Raw genomic sequence first — 16,805 nt, forward strand, 5'->3', positions numbered from 1 at the left:
AAATTGAACAAATTAAACAGCTTGCCAATACAAGCAGAATTTCATTTGAATGAAAATATAACCTTGATACCCAATTAATTTACATCTAATACATTTTTTAAAAGTTAAAATAGAAAACATTCAGAATACATGTTACATTAAAATAAAACAGGTACAATAGTTTCTTTCTTACAGATGAAAATAGTTGTAGTATAATAGAAACTGAGAAACCCTAACTAATAGCAAATTAGTCAAAAGATTATTATATTGAAAATCAAGTAATTAAACTTACATGACAAATTATAATTAAATATTAAAGTGAGCACCATGAACAGAAGAGAGTTAACATAAAATGCCTGAGAGTGCTATCCTTAGAAAGGCCTGTTTGCAAGGCTGGCCCTTGGTTGGCACCTGAGAACTTGTATCTTGGGAAGGTTACTACTATTCTCTGATAAAAGTGATTCATTGTGCCTAAACTGTTTCTGCAAATAACATGGTTTACATCGAACACCTGTCTTCCTTCTGGGAGCCTTGGATTTTGCTCCAACTAGACAGAGGGCGCCTGTGTGACCAGTTCCCAACAGAAACCCCAACTCCTAAGCTTCTACTGAGCTTCCCTGGTAGACAGCACTTCATACATGCTGTCACAATTCACTGCTGGAAGAACTAAGTGCATCTTGTGTGACTCCACTGAGAGAGGACTCTTGGAAGCTTGCACCTAGCTTCCTCCAGAAATTGCCACATGTGCCTTCTGTCCTTACTGACTGTACCTTGTATCCTCTACCAAAAGTCACAGCCATTAGTACAAACTTAGGCCCAGTCCTGTGAGTCCTCCTAGCAAATCATCAAACCTGGGGGTGTTCTTTGGGACCCCTCCCCTCCAATGGATACAAATAAAATGTATCTGTATATCAAACGCTAGCCTTTACTAGATAGATTTTTTAGTTTTATATAATGCATTTCCTGTCTTGGAATGATGCATGAAACGCAATAGATATATATGTAGGAAATTTTTAAATACTTAAGGTGGTAAGACTATTTTGAATATTAATGTTCTTCTCTTATACTAAATAGTATTTAAAGTATATATTTACTCTAAATTCATAATTCTTCAAACAGAGCCCAATTACATCAGAACTACAGTGTTTTATTAGAGGATCCTGGTAAATACCCATAACAGAAAGAATTGCTAAGTAATTTGGATCCTCAAAAAGTATAGAAATGTAGTTGATGGGAGACCCTCCCCTTGAAGATCCGTACAGTAGATCTAAAACACACATACCCTGCCCCCTCCCCACATGCACAGATGGTCAAAGAGAGAATCAGACACAAAGATAAATGGAGATATACACACAGCCAGAAGAGACACTCTGATAGAGACAGGAAAAAAAAATCACAAACACAGATAAAAAAGAAAATCCAGTATGTGTTACTAATGGCAAGTTATTTTTTAAAAATCTTTAAAAATTACAAAATCACTAGAATTAATTCCCATTCCTAACCCTAGTATATTTTGAGTGTTAATAAAGGTTGCCAGAAACACTGGATCTGATTTCATATTTAATATGGAAAGTAATATACATAATTTCATTATCATACACAGAAACAAAATAGTAATTAGCTTAGCTATTTTCGGCCTGTGGTCTCTGGGAATGACTTTCCTTTTACGCACAGCAACATTTTCACTCTTCCTTTCAAGAATTACCTACCCCTGACCTTTACTACACTACCAATAACCTTGAACATTGGCTTCTTTTAATGCCCTTTTCACCTGCTCACCATCAAGCTCCTTGATATGCTATAATGACAAAATTTACTCTCAAAAATACTATACTGGTAACATCCATGTTCTTACACCTTTATCAATAAAGAACATAAAATGACTGGAACATATAAGTATATTCAGAAAAAGTAACTGGTAGACATTAGAAATAAAAAAATGAGCTAAATAAGTTTATGTTTCAAATTTATTTGTTCCTTTAAACTGTTTCTAATAAAGCAAACTCCTATTTTATTAGTGAAAAAATTTATAAGATTTGTCCATTAATAACACCTTTCCACTACTTATGTAATCATATCATATATACATCTCTAGTCATACTCGATGCAGCTTTAATGAAAATCTGGAGGAAATAAGATTGGTGTGGAGAAAGAGTTAGCATCTATGTCAGATACTCACGGGTCATCACCCACTCCATGCCTGTGTCTGCCCTGCAATGCTGGCATCATCAGAAAGAGAAACTTACAAAGGGAAGAAAAGTCAGAAACCATACAGCGGGGCACAAGGCAATAAGGAACAGCACACTTACCGCCCCCAACCTAACTGATTTTCTTGTTGCTTCAGGACACCAATAACAGAGGATGCCTTTCCCTGATCATGAGGCTCACTCGGTAAACGGCTGGCCACACAAGCGGGACAAACTGTGCTGGATAATAACAATAGCTAGTACTTACTCACTGCTTACCATGGGACAGGCACAATCTCACAAGTTAATCATGTTTTTATTCATTTAATTATCTACATACTACCTGTGGCTCAGCTGGTAAAGAATCCGCCTGCAGTGTGGGAGACCTGGGTTCGATCCCTGGGTTGGGAAGATCCCCTGGAGAAGGCAACGGCTACCCGCTCCAGTATTCTGGCCTGGAGAATTCCATGGACTATACAGACCATGGGGTCACAGAGTCAGACACAACTGAGTGACTTTCACTTTCAGTTTTTTTTACCCTCCGAGGAGAGATAAGTTTTCTCATTGTTTTTAATCACAAGAGTTCATCTTTTGTACATGTTAACAAGAAAGATTCATATCTATTTATTGAATATCTGTGGACTAGACACTGTACTTGGTACTTCCCCTATACTTAACGTCATTTAATCTCCACAACGCTGAAAGGCAGTAATTATTATTTACTTCCATTTCACAGTAAGTATATTTTCCTATGTCATCCCAGAGATCAATTTATTTCCAAATCTCTTTTATTCCCCTCTATCATCACTAGGGTTCAATTTAGCTTAATTATCTCTTAAGCTTTTCATTTATTTCAAAATTAAGATTACCACTGTATATTACTAGAAAAATCTCCACTTTTTAGGTTATTTAAAATTCTGCTTGCATATGTAATTTCGAGGTTCACATACTTCACATTAATGGTATGCAAGGAATTTAACATTCAACCAAGTGATAGGAATTTACAATTTACTGGACACTCAAATGAATAATAAAATGACTATGTGACTAAAGCAATTTAAAAAATGACTACACCAATATGGTAAAGAAAAAAAACATTTCAAGTGTGAATCATAAGCTGCTGTACAGCCCTAGCGTGATTATATTCAATTTCTGCCTCAAAATTTGTTCTGTTTGGACAACACACATCAAACACACTGGCAAAGAAACAAAACGAAAGGACCATGAGCATTAACCAAGTAGTCACCAACTTTAGCTCTGTGATGTTTCTTCAGGGTCAAAAGAATTTTTTAGAAAATAAAGTTCTGACAAGTAGAAAATAAGAGCTTAGCCAAAGTACACCAAAGAACATGTGGAAATAGGACAAAGAGTTAAATGAAATCATAGAATCTAAAAGTCTATGTACCTTAAATTATGTAATTAACCAGTTATTTCATTGCACCTACAGTGCTATGGACTTCTCTCCCTTACGTAGACAGTAAGGCTTATGCACATGCAAATTCAACATGAAATTAATAAAAGTCAATGTGTTATGATCAACAAATTGCTGACTTGATGAGGCAGTTAATGAATTTGCTAGCTATCAAGCAAGCAAATGCCATTGATTCTTCTTACCTTCCTATCTGAGTGAATTTAAAACTATCTTTCTATCACAAATTCTCTCTCGAAGAGTTCATATTTATTAATAGGATCTATATTATTACCTAACCATCCACCCCCACATAATAACTAAAACAGTTATAATGAGAAAAAAATAGGAAACAAAAAGGATATTCTTAAGCATGCAAGAAACATACAGTAAAACAGAATATCTTGTTATTTAGCTCAGAGTAAAATGCTCCCTCTAAACTATGCATAGTGATTATCATCAAATATTGGTAAGATCACTGCCTCTGCCATACCTCTCTATCATGGTAAATATTGCTTTAGTCTTTTCTTTTGGATTATCCAAATATCGATAAACTAGTAATGTAAACACAGAATTATATAACCTATTTTTAAATAATTCAAGGAACCTAATAATTACCTTTACTACTTCCAATAACTCGCTAAATAAATATGCTAAAGACATATTACTATATAGATTAGAAAAGTCCACTATTAACTTTTCATATCTTGACCACAAATGTTTATTCTCAGTGACATTCAGCACCAAGTAACATTTCTTATTTTAATCACTAAGCCAATAAATATACTCAACAATGTAACATCGTACAACTGAAATCACTTAATATAAACTTACTTTTCAGCAAAATCTTTACTTCTCCATTTTCTTTCTTGATCTCATTCATTACTTTATGCTTCTTTTTTTCTCTCTCCTTTTCTTTATCTCTCTCTTTAATTTTGTCTTTGATTTTATCTAAAAGACAAAATAAATACTTCAAAACATCTTACAACTTTAGTTTTTTCATGAACTACAATGCAATTTCTCAAATTACAATACACCAAGGAAATCAGAAAGAACAACACTTACACCTTTTTTTCTTTCTCTAAGTCTTTAAGAAGTATTTTTAAATTTCCTTTCATATATTAAACACTGGAATATATACATCATAAGCTGTCAAAATGTATCATTACAAATTTTATTCTACAGATTATTCTTCACCTACTTCATTTCCAACACAACATCAGCCTAACTTCAAATCACTTAAAATAATTGGCTAACTTTAATCAGGAGAGTAAACTACAGTGTAAAAAGGGCTAGTTTTGAAGTTGGGCATATTGGTTAACACAACACTGGAAAAAATACTCATTCTCAATAGCCTAATGTTTAAAATGATGGATGATAAATTTTCATAGGTTACACCAGGGCTAAATGAAGGAAGATAGAAAAAGACTACCCAGAGTCTGATATATATACACACACACACACACACACACATACATATAAGACTAGATGTTAAGTTTCCTTACCCTTGTATCTTTTAAAAAAGACATGATTGACTTGGCTAATTAGTGATACTATGATATTAAAACAAAGCATATAGGAACTCAAAGAATCATTGGTCCACATTCTAAAATTCAAACTGTGTCTGCAAAATTATTTGATGTCCTTTTATAATTCTTGTTTATTCAATCAAGCTCCTATGCACCCAGCAAAAACAATGTAGAGGAGAACTTTAAAATAGTGATGAAGTCCTTGTCCTCAAAAAGCTCACTACAATTACAAAGTTACGACACAAAACTTCACACAAAACTGCAAAACATCCTGTAGCAGCCAAGATTATACACCACATGTGCCAGCGGCATAATTTCTTCAAATCCCTTCATACTTCTCTTTCTATAAATACTACCCTAAATGCAGGTCTGAGCCATCTAATGTTTATTTAGATTACTGTCTAGATCAGTTCTGTTAAATAGAAATATAAGGGTTACCACATAAGTAAATTTACATTTTTAGCAGTCACATTAGAAACAAAAGGAAGCCGGTGAAATTAATTTTAATAATATATTTTTCAACAGGGAACCAATACTAAAAAACTGTTATTGAGATATTTCACATTCTTTTACTCATAATAAGATTACAAAATTCAGTCTACAGTTTACATTCACGGCACATTTCAATACAAAGTAGCTCAACTTTAGCTGCTCAATAGCCATGTGAGACGGAGGGCTACCGGACCGAACCACTCTCTAGACTACTAAAACAGATAATTCCTAAAAAACATTAAATCTATGTACTTAACAAGTATTTTAAAACATATTAATTTTAAAAATACAGATTTGAGGACTTCCCTGGTGGCTCATCGGTAAAGAATCCACTTGTCAATCCAGGAGATAACAAGCTGCATCCCTCATCTGGGAAGATCCCACACGCCACGGGGCAACTAAGTCCAACTGCCACAACTATCGAGCCTCTACTCTAGAGTCTGGGCGTGCAGCCCCTGAAGCCTGTGCACCCCAGAGCCCGCGCTCTGCAACGAGAAGCCACGGCAATCAGAAGCCTGTGTGCCGCAACTACAGAAAGCCCGCACACAGCAACAAAGGCCCAACATGGCCAAAAATACATACATAAAACCATTTTTTAAAAAGAATCAATGTCTTTTCCAATGAGTCGGCTCTCTGCATCAGGTGGCATCAGGTAGAGCTTCACCTTCAGCATCAGTCCGTCCAGTGAATATTCTGGGTTGATTTCCTTTAGGATGGATTGGTCTGATCTCCTTGCAGTCTTTGATGAGTCTTTTCCAGCATCATAGTTTGCAAGTATCAATCCTTCAGCACTCAGCCTTCTTTATGGACCAACTCTCACATCCATTAAACGACTACTGGGAAGACCATAGCTTTGACTATATGGACATTTGTGGGCAAAGTGATGTCTTTACTTTTTAATACACTAAGTCTGCCATAGTTTTTTTTCCTAAAGAGCAAGTGTCTTTTAATTTCATGGCTGCAGTCACTGTCAGCTTTATTTTGGAGCCCAAGAAAATAAAGTCTGACACTGTTTCCATTATTTCCCCATTTATTTGCAATGAAGTGACAGGACCAGATACCATGATCTTCGTTTTCTGAATGCTGAGTTTTAAGCCAAGTTTTTCACTCTCCTCTTTCACCTTCATCAAGAGGCTCCTTAGTTTCTCTTTGCTTTCTGCCATTAGGGTGGTTTCATCTGTGTATCTGAGCTTGTTGACATTTCTCCCTGAAATCTTCATTCCAGCTTGTGATTTACACAGCCTGGTATTTCAGACGATATACTCTGCACATAAGTTAAATAAACAGGGTGACAATGTACAGCCTTGACATACTCCTTTCCCAATTTTGAACCAGTCCATTGTTGCATGTCTGGTCCTAACTGTTGCTTCTTGACGTGCATACAGTTTTCTCAGGAGGCAGGTAAGTTGGTCTGGTATTCCCATCTCTTGAAGAATTTTCCAGTTTGTTGTGATCTACAGTCAAAGGCTTTCGCATAGTCAATGAAAACAGATATTTTTTCTGGAATTCCTTTGTTTTTTCTATGATCAAATGGTTGTTGGCAATTTGATCTCTGGTTCCTCTGCCTTGTCTAAATCCAGCTTGAAGGATCTTGAGTATTACTTTACTAGCATATGAAATGAGTGCAATTATGCAGCAGTTTGAGCATTCTTTGCCATTGCCCTTCCTTAGGTTTGGAATGAAAACTGACCTTTTCCAGTTCTGATATATGCTCATATACAACTTATTCTAAAATTCTAGAGTTGATTAAATTGTTCTCATACTTCAGATTACTTCACTATTCTTACTTTTGATGTTTTAAAATCCTTGAAATCATATAATAGACTGTCATTCAGCCATAAAATGTCAGCACAAATAGCTGGAGCCTAGACACATATATAAGTTAATATTGCATAAGTAATCACACTTTTTAAAAATGAACTAGTTACATATCATTTAAAATCACAACTGAAGAAAACAGTTATCTGAAATGTCTCCACATTTTTTCCCAATTATCCCTAAATATTTATTAACCTAAATGTATTATTTCAATAACTATTAAACTTTTAAGTTTATTAAAGTATAATATACATACAGGAAAAAAAAGCATTAAGTACCAAAAACCACTCAATTTTCACAAAAATAAACAGCACCCAGTACCCTCTGTGTTCCCTTCAGTCTTTATGCAGTGCTAAGGGTAACCATGATCCTGACTTCTAACCCCAAAGATTAAAACAACTATAGAATTTTAATGGCAAATAAAGAATATGAGCTATAAATCTACAACAGAATATATTTTTGCAGAATAAAATTAAACTAGTTTCTCAGGAAATAAAACTGTAATATAGCATGATCCAATTTTTATAGGCTTTATTTATGAATATATTTACTTACAGATATTCTTTTTCTTTTTTTTTTTAAGTAGTTTTAGGTTCAAAGAAAAATGGAACAGAAGGCAAAGAGATTTCTCTACCTACCTCCTGCCTCTACAAACCACAATTTTTAAGAATTTATAATTAATATACACACATTCAAAAAACAGACTGAAAGATAATGCAAATTAACAGCCATTACTTTAAAGTGGCAAAAAGTTTTTAAGTTTCTGCAGTAGGAGTATATCAGTTGTGTAATACAAGAGATAGCAAGAGTGAACATTGACATTTTAGGAATCAGTGAACTAAAATGGACTGGAATGGGCGAATTTAATTCAAATGACCATTATATCTACTACTGTGGGCAAGAATCCCTTAGAAGAAATGGAGTAGCCCTCATTGTCAACAAAAGAGTCGGAAACGCAGTACTTGGGTGCAATCTCAAAAATGACAGAATGATCTCTGTTTGTTTCCAAGGCAAACCATTGAATATCACAGTAATCCAAGTCTATGCCCCAACCAGTAATGCTGAAGAAGCTTAAGTTGAAAGGTTGTATGAAGACCTACAAGACCTTCTAGGACTAACACCCAAAAATGATGTCGTTTTCATCATAGGGGCCTGGAATGCAAAAGTAGGAAGTCAAGAGATACCTGGAGTAACAGGGAAATTTAGCCTTGGAGTACCAAATGAAGCAGGGCAAAGGCAAACAGAGTTTTTGCCAAGAGAACGCACTGGTCATAGCAAACACCCTCTTCCAACAACACAAGAGAAGACTCTACATGTGGACATCACCAGGCGGTCAATACTGAAATCAGATTGATTATATTCTTTGCAGCTAAAGAGGGAGAAGCTCTATACTGTCAGCAAAAACAAGACTGGGAGCTAACTGTGGCTCAAATCATGAACTCCTTATTGCCAAATTCAGACTTAAACTGAAGAAAGTAGGGAAAACCACGAGACCATTTAGGTATGACCTAAATCAAAATCCTTACAATTATACATTGGAAGTGACAAATAGATTCAAGGGATTAGATCTGATAGACAGTGCCTGAAGAACTATGGACAGAGGTTCGTGACACTGTACAGGAGACAGTGATCAAGACCATCCCCAAGAAAAGGAAATGCAAAAAGGCAATATGGTTGTCTGAGGAGGCCTTACAAATGGCTGACAAGAGAAGCAAAAGGCAAAGGAGAAAAGGAAAGATATATCCATTTGAATGCAGAGTTCCAAAGAATAGCAAGGAGAGATAAGAAAAGCCTTCCTCAGCGATCAGTGCAAAGAAATCAAGGAAAACAATAGAATGGGAAAGATTAGAGATCTCTTCAAGAAAATTAGAGATACCAAGGGAATATTTCATGCAAAGATGGGCACAATAAAGGACAGAAATGGTATGGACCTAACAGAAACGGAAGATGCTAAGAAGAAGTGGCATGAATACACAGAAAAACTATACAAAAAATATCTTCATGACCCAGATAACCACGATGGTGTGATCACTAACCTAGAGTCAGACATCCTGGAGTACAAAGTCAAGTGGGCCTTAGGAAGCATTACTACAAATAATGCTAGTGGACGTGATGGAATTCCAGTTGAGCTATTTCAAATCCTAAAAGATGATGCTGTGAAAGTGCTGCACTCAATATGCCACCAAATTTGGAAAACTCAGCAATGGCCACAGGACTGGAAAAGGTCAGTTTTCATTCCGAACCTAAATAAAGGCAATGCCAGAGAATGTTCAAACTACCGCACAACTGCACTCATCTCACACACTAGCAAAGTTAATGCTCAAAATTCTCCAAGCCCGGCTTCAACAGTACGTGAAACATGAGCTTCCAGATGTTCAAGCTGGATTTAGAAAAGGCATAGGAACCAGAGACCAAATTGTCAACATCCGCTGGATCATCTAAAAAGCAAGAGAATTCCAGAAAAACAACTACTTCTGCTTTATTGATTATTCCAAAGCCTTTTTGATAGTGTAGATCACAATAAACTGTGGAAAATTCTGAAAGAGATGGGAATACCAGACCATCTGACCTGCCTCTTGAGAAATCTGTTTCCAGGTCAAGAAGCAACAGTTAGAACCAGACATGGAACAACAGCCTGTTCTCAAATTAAGGAAGGAGAACGTCAAGGATGCATATTGTCACCCTGCTTATTTAACTTATATGCAGATACATCATGCAAAATGCCAGGCTGGATGAAGCACAAGCTGGAATCAAGATATCCAGGAGAAATATCAATAACTTCAGACACACAGATGACACCACCCTTATGGCAGAAAGTGAAGAGGAACTAAAGGGTTTCTTGATGAAACTAAAAGGAGAGTGAAAAATCCAGTTTAAAACTCAACATTCATAAAACTAAATCATGGCATCTGGTCCCATCACTTCATGGCAAATAGATGGGGAAACAATGGAAACAGTGACAGACTATTTTTTCGGGCTCCAATATCACTTCAGATGGGGACTGCAGCCATGAAATTAAAAGATGCTTGCTTCCTGGAAGAAAAGTTATGATCAACCTAGACAGAATATTAAAAAGCAGACATTACTTTGCTAACAATAGTCCATCCAATCAAAGCTATGGTTTTTCCAGTAGTCACGTATGGATGTGAGAGTTGGACTATAAAGAAAGCTGAGTGCCAAAGAACTGATGCTTTTGAACTGTGGTGTTGGAGAAGACTCTTTGAGAGTCCCTTTGACTTCAAGGAGAGCAAACCAGTCAATGCTCAAGGAAATCAGTCCTGAATATTCAGTGGAAGGACTGGTGCTGAAGCTGAAGTTCCAATACTTTGGCCACCTAATGCGAAGAACTGACTCATTAGAAAAGACCCTGATGCTGGGAAAGACTGAAGGCAGGAGAAGGGGAAGACGGAGGATGAGATGGTTGATTGGCATCACCAATTTGATGGACATGAGTTTGAACAAGCTCTGGGAGTTGGTGATGGACAGGGAAGCCTGGCATGCTGCAGTCCATGGGGTTACAAAGAGTTGGACACGACTGAGTGGCTGAACTGAACTGAATACACAAAAAGGGATCTTGAAATATGCCCTCAAGTACAGTATTAAATAGTTCAAGAAAAAGTAAGGTGTGACGTCATTATATGAAAGACACCTATGGAAACAAAACAATGGCAAAGTCAAGACATTAAGAGTGACTGACAACATAACTGCATTTACTGCCTATCCTATACCCTCAAAACAAAGGAAACAAAAACAAATAAGCCTATATATACATAGAAGAAAAGCATTTTTGTGGTATAACTGTTGTCCGTACATACACATCTATCTCAGTCTCGACCCCACTCACTCTTCGGAGAAATTTCTGCTTCCGGTCAGAGCACATCCTTTTTCAAAACCCAACTTGAAGTACATTCATTAAATTTTCTGTAGTCATGTTCCAGATAGTATAAAGATGTTATGTTAGGTATTTGCTTGTTACAGGCAAACATGTAAGAGCTATGATTAAGTGGGAAATTCACAAGCTCAGAAGACCCAGGTTCAAGTTTAAGCTCTATAACCCTGATAACTAACATACTTTCAGATCTCCAGTTTCAGCTGTAAAATGGAGTTTAGGTAAGATTAAATAGAAGTCTATACAAAAACATTTTATAAAATATGCCTTATACATATAGACTATTATTATCTATCTACCCATACTACTGAGGTATAATAAACATTTTGGGCCATAACAATTGAGAACTCCACCATCTAAACAACCTCAAGTCTGCTGCTACTACACAGTAATGCATTTTTATTTATAAAGGCCACTTCTAGGTCTTTCCACACACACACACACAAAAAGACTCCCTGGCATCTAGTTTACTGAATAGGTTGTTGTTTTTTTTTTTTTTTTTCTCCATTTATTTTTATTAGTTGGAGGCTAATTACAATATTGTAGTGGTTTCTGCCATACATTGACATGAATCAGCCATGAATTTACATGTGTTCCCCATCCCGATCCCCCTTCCCATGAATAGGTTGTTCTTTAATGATCATCATTCTTAAGTTTTTATTTCTTTCCATGACCAAGAATTTGTACAGTTTTAACCTTCAGGGTGTAATCTAAGGCTTGGAAAGAATTTCTAGCTCAATTTCCTGTCACAATTCTTAGAATAAAAGTAAGAATTATTCCATCGTAAGAACAACAAAAGTATGTGTTTTGAAAAGTCCAATTTAACATAAGGACAAGTTTTATTTTAAAATAAAAAGGGGGATACAGGACAGATGGAACACAGATGCTAAAAGACCCACAAAAACAATTTAAATCTGAAGAGGCCAAAGGAATATAAGAATGAAGGAAAAAAGAAGGAATAAGTAAGTCATTACAACTCACAACATACTATAAATTATGTATGTGGGAAAACACACATGGGCTAAAGACAGATCTCATATGGAAAAGTTAAGACATGAAAAGGAACGCTAACGAAAATAGTTTCAAACAAAATATAAATGGAATTCATCAAACATATGATCAACTTATGATTTAGTAGTGTAAACCATATATGCAGCAATGTATAATAACATATATTTCATTCACCCAGTACATTTCTATTGAGCACTTATGTGTAAGAGGCAAAAACAATTCTAGTGCTTGACTAAAGAACCTTAAAACTGATAAGGTATCAGTTGATCATCATGTTAAGCACCACTCTGGAAATAAGTCTTTTTTTTTCAAGCTTTTATTCAATTGTCACAATATTGTTTCTGTTCTACATTTTTTGGCCACAAGACATACAGGAACCCAGCTCCCCAATCAGGGATCAAACCCACAGCCCCTGCAATGGAAGGTGAGGTCTCAACCACTCGACCTTTAGGGAAGTCCCCTGGAAACCAGTTCTTAAATAATAAAATAACTGTTTTCATCTGGTTATAATAAAATTCAGTAGTCTCCACAAGTATTGATGTTATTATGATAATGTAGGGATGAAAATACACACATACACACACACAAGTATTACATGAACTGCTCCAGTAAGAAAGCAAAACTTAGAAAAAGCACTATGAATACCTTTAAGAAACTGATCAAATGTATCAACAAGCCATTCACCTGGAATCGTCAAAACTGATTTACAGATTTCCAAATAACACATGACAGCCACCTGTTTTAACAGCTCTAACTACATTTCTACATACATCATTGCTTTCAAAAATACAAGACATTTTAACATTCGCTGTCATATTCATACTGCCTTCAAAAACAGAAGAAAAAATTAAATGTTCAACTAAACAGCAACTGAGAATCATTTCATTGTTATTGTTTCACCTGTCATTTATCACCCAGGTACAAGAGGTGAGAGCTCTAACTTCTGGCAGTCACTGACAGGCTCATTCTCATTTGATCTGTGCTAAGAAACCAGACCAGGTGCACTAACACTACACTGTATAATGCAGCAAGCAGGTTCTCTGTCTCATACCGTATTCTAGCTAGCTACAAACATATCTTTCTTCTTAGCATCACTCCTGCTCCCACCAGTGTACATTCCTTGAGGCAGAGATGGTTCTCCCTCAATAAATGCTTGTTCGATGCATGAAAGAAGTCCTGCAATAAAGTAGGACATTACTGTTATTTTTCTATAGTTCATCACGACTTTCTCTCCAGTAATACTCTACTTTGATCTTTGTTAATTCTTCCTTCTTTTCCACCGCAAGAAAGGAAATTCTTAGTCCTGAAAACCTTTCAGGATTAGTTCTTCAAATGTACATATATCCCTTTTCTAAGTGACCTGGTCATTTTTGACAAACAGCTTTAAGAGTTAATAAAGCTATTCTTCAACAACAGTAGGAATCCAAACCTTTTCTGGATTAGCCTCAATAAAGACAAATAATATTTCCCAAATGACAATGGGGTAATTTCTTTTTTACAAAGAGTTGTTTTTACACAAAGAACTCTTACAATTTAACACCAAGAAAGGAAAAAATTATCAACAGAAAAAAAAAAATCTTAAAAAGAAAATAAAAAATAGTAAATCGAAAAAGGTACAAAGCACATAAAACAAGCACATTTCAAATAATGTTAATGTCCCATAAACATGAAGAAAAACTCAATTAAAATAAAGTAAAATCATTTTTTTCACCTATCAAACTGACCGGTTTTATTGGGATATTCATAGATCACTGAATAAATTTTAAGGTGTATACAGCATAATGATTTGACTTACATGTATCACAAACTGTCCATCATCTTCTATAAACACAAAATTTTTTCTTAACAATAACTAGTGCTGCTTGGCAAAGGTGAAGTAAATAGGTACTTCTATACAACCATAATGAGTATAAATTGATAGTCTTACTGGAGGGCAATTTAACAACACACTGAAAAAATATTAAAACCCATCATTCCTCTTATCCCACAATTTCACAACTAAGATTTAATAAAAAGAAAACCAAGTCTGCACAAAAATGCTCATGCAAGGGTCTACATCCCATATTATTCTTTTTCTATATTATTCTTAATAGTAAAAAACTGTAAATAACAAATGTTTAATAATGGAAATTAGTTAAATTTGGGTATATTAAGAAATGGAAGATTACAAAGTCATTAAAAATTATGTTTGTGAGCATACATGCTAAATCACTTTAGTCATGTGTGACTCTGCAACTCCATGGACTGTAGCCTGCCAGGCTCCTCTGTCCATGGGATTGTCCAGGCACGAATACTGGAGTGTTGCCATGCCCTCCTCCAGTGAGTCTTGCTAAGCCAAGGACTGAACCCATGTCTCTTACATCTCCTGCACTGGCAAGTGGGTTCTTTACCACTAGCACCACCTGGGAAGCCCCCCCAATATCATATTTAAGTAACAGTTAACTTCACAGGGAAAATTTTCATGATATGTTAGAGGAAAATTGCAAGCTGACATATGTAAGTGTAAACCTATAAAAAAATCCCAAGTTTGACATATAATGTATACTGTGTATGTATATGTAAACACACATTTATGTGTATACATCTGTATATGTATGTATGTTCAGTTCAGTCGCTCAGTCCTGTCTGACTCTTTGCGACCCCATGAATCAGCATGCCTGGCCTTCCTGTCCATCACCAACTCCCGGAGTTTACTCAAACACATATCCATCGAGTCGGTGATGCCATCCAGCCATCTCATCCTCTGCCGTCCCCTTCTCCTCCTGCCCCCAATCCCTCCCAGCATCAGGGTCTTTTCCAATGAGTCAACTCTTCGCATGAGGTGGCCAAAGTACTGGAGTTTCAGCTCCACCATCAGTCCTTCCAATGAACACCCAGGACTGATCTCCTTTAGGATGGACTGGTTGGATCTCCTTGCAGCCCAAGGGACTCTGAAGAGTCTTCTCCAACACCATAGTTCAAAAGCATCAATTCTTCGGCGCTCAGCTTTCTTCACAGTCCAACTCTCACATCCATACACGACCACTGGAAAAACCATAGCCTTGACCAGACGAACCTTTGTTGACAAAGTAATGTCTCTGCTTTTTAATATGCTATTTAGGTTGGTCATAACTTTCCTTCCAAGGAGTAAGCATCTTTTAATTTCATGGCTGCAATCACCATCTGCAGTGATTTTGGAGCCCAAAAAATTAAAGTCTGACACTGTTTCCACTGTCTCCCCATCTACATAGACACATATACAAGGATCTTAAAACAAGAGAAATTGTTTAAAAGTTTATATAAGAAAGAGCTTGATTTCCCAGTTCTCTTAACCTCACCCCAAACATTCAAGTGATCATTTCAATCTTACCCCTTAAGGCAAACACTGAACATTAATCTTCTGAAGAAAGTGAAGAGGCCTCAAGACTCAGGTACCCTAGGCAAGGTAAATACAAGCTGATTGTACTTCCCTAAGATACTTAAGCTGAACTGCATCAGAAAATTTTAAAAGAGAGAACTTTTGAAAATTAAAAAAACAACAGCAAAACTGATAGGCTTAATTAAAAGGTTAGAAGAGATCAAGTTTAGATAATCTTCCAGAAAACAGAGCAACAGAAAAAGAAGTGAAAAATAGCAGAAAATACAGCAACCCAAAGGATCTATTCAGGAGCTCCAATATCAAATGAACTGAAATTTCACAAGAAAGAAACAACTGTATAAGGAAGAAAATACCAATCAATCAATAAATCCCCCCAAAAAGATCTGTCTACAAAATGCAGATTCTTTAACGGATGAATACAAAGAATGGCATTCAGCACTGTAGCCTCCTTACCCCCACATCCCACCCCGCTTGTACCAGCACACCCTCATGAAATTTCAGTACACTGGGGATAAAGAAAGATTCTAAAAGCCTCCAGGGTAGAAGAGAAAAAAAAAAAAAATTTATATATATATATATATTATATATCAGGTAACAATGTGTAACTGGACTCTTCAACGTAACAGTAGATGCTAGAATGTAGCACTGCAGCAGTGCCTTCACAGTTCAGAATGAAAATGTTTTTTAACCTAGAACTCTAGAATCTGCCAAACTATGAATCAAGTATGTAGGAAGACATTTTCAGACAAGCAAAAGTTCAAAATTTTCATCACACATGCACCCTTTCTTAGGAAGCTACCTGAGGGTATGCTGAAGTAAAGGAGTACACAAAGGAGGAGGGAGACCTGAGACACAGCAAACAGGACCCGGAGCCCAGGAGAGCAACAGAGGAAAGAGCAGTGTGAGAGCCGCGCAGCTGGCTCAGAGGGTGACAGGGTGGGCCAGAAACAAGAACGGAGAACTGCAGGAAAAACACCCCCAGGAATAAAGGAGAATCACCACACACTACCTCATCACAGAACAGAGAATAAGACAGAAAATGAAGTAAAAAGTATGTATGTAAATGAAAAAGAGGCAATTTTTAGCTTTCTGAAAACCAAGAAAGGACTTCTGATCTGCACTGAACAGTATTTGC

The 16,805-nt window shown here is 36.2% G+C and overlaps 1 protein-coding gene across 1 annotated transcript in view; it reads right to left on the reverse strand.

Annotated features, from left to right (window-relative positions):
* RSBN1L (round spermatid basic protein 1 like) overlaps positions 1-16,805 on the reverse strand; it is a 77,727-nt gene that overhangs the window by 31,649 nt on the left and 29,273 nt on the right. The window contains exon 2 of the mRNA XM_065938959.1: positions 4,408-4,524. Within this exon, the coding sequence (XP_065795031.1) occupies positions 4,408-4,524 (117 nt within the window). The remainder of the gene's footprint in view (positions 1-4,407; positions 4,525-16,805) is intronic.

Source organism: Muntiacus reevesi, chromosome 6 (assembly GCF_963930625.1).
Source record: "Muntiacus reevesi chromosome 6, mMunRee1.1, whole genome shotgun sequence".
In the NCBI taxonomy this organism is placed as follows: domain Eukaryota; kingdom Metazoa; phylum Chordata; class Mammalia; order Artiodactyla; family Cervidae; genus Muntiacus; species Muntiacus reevesi.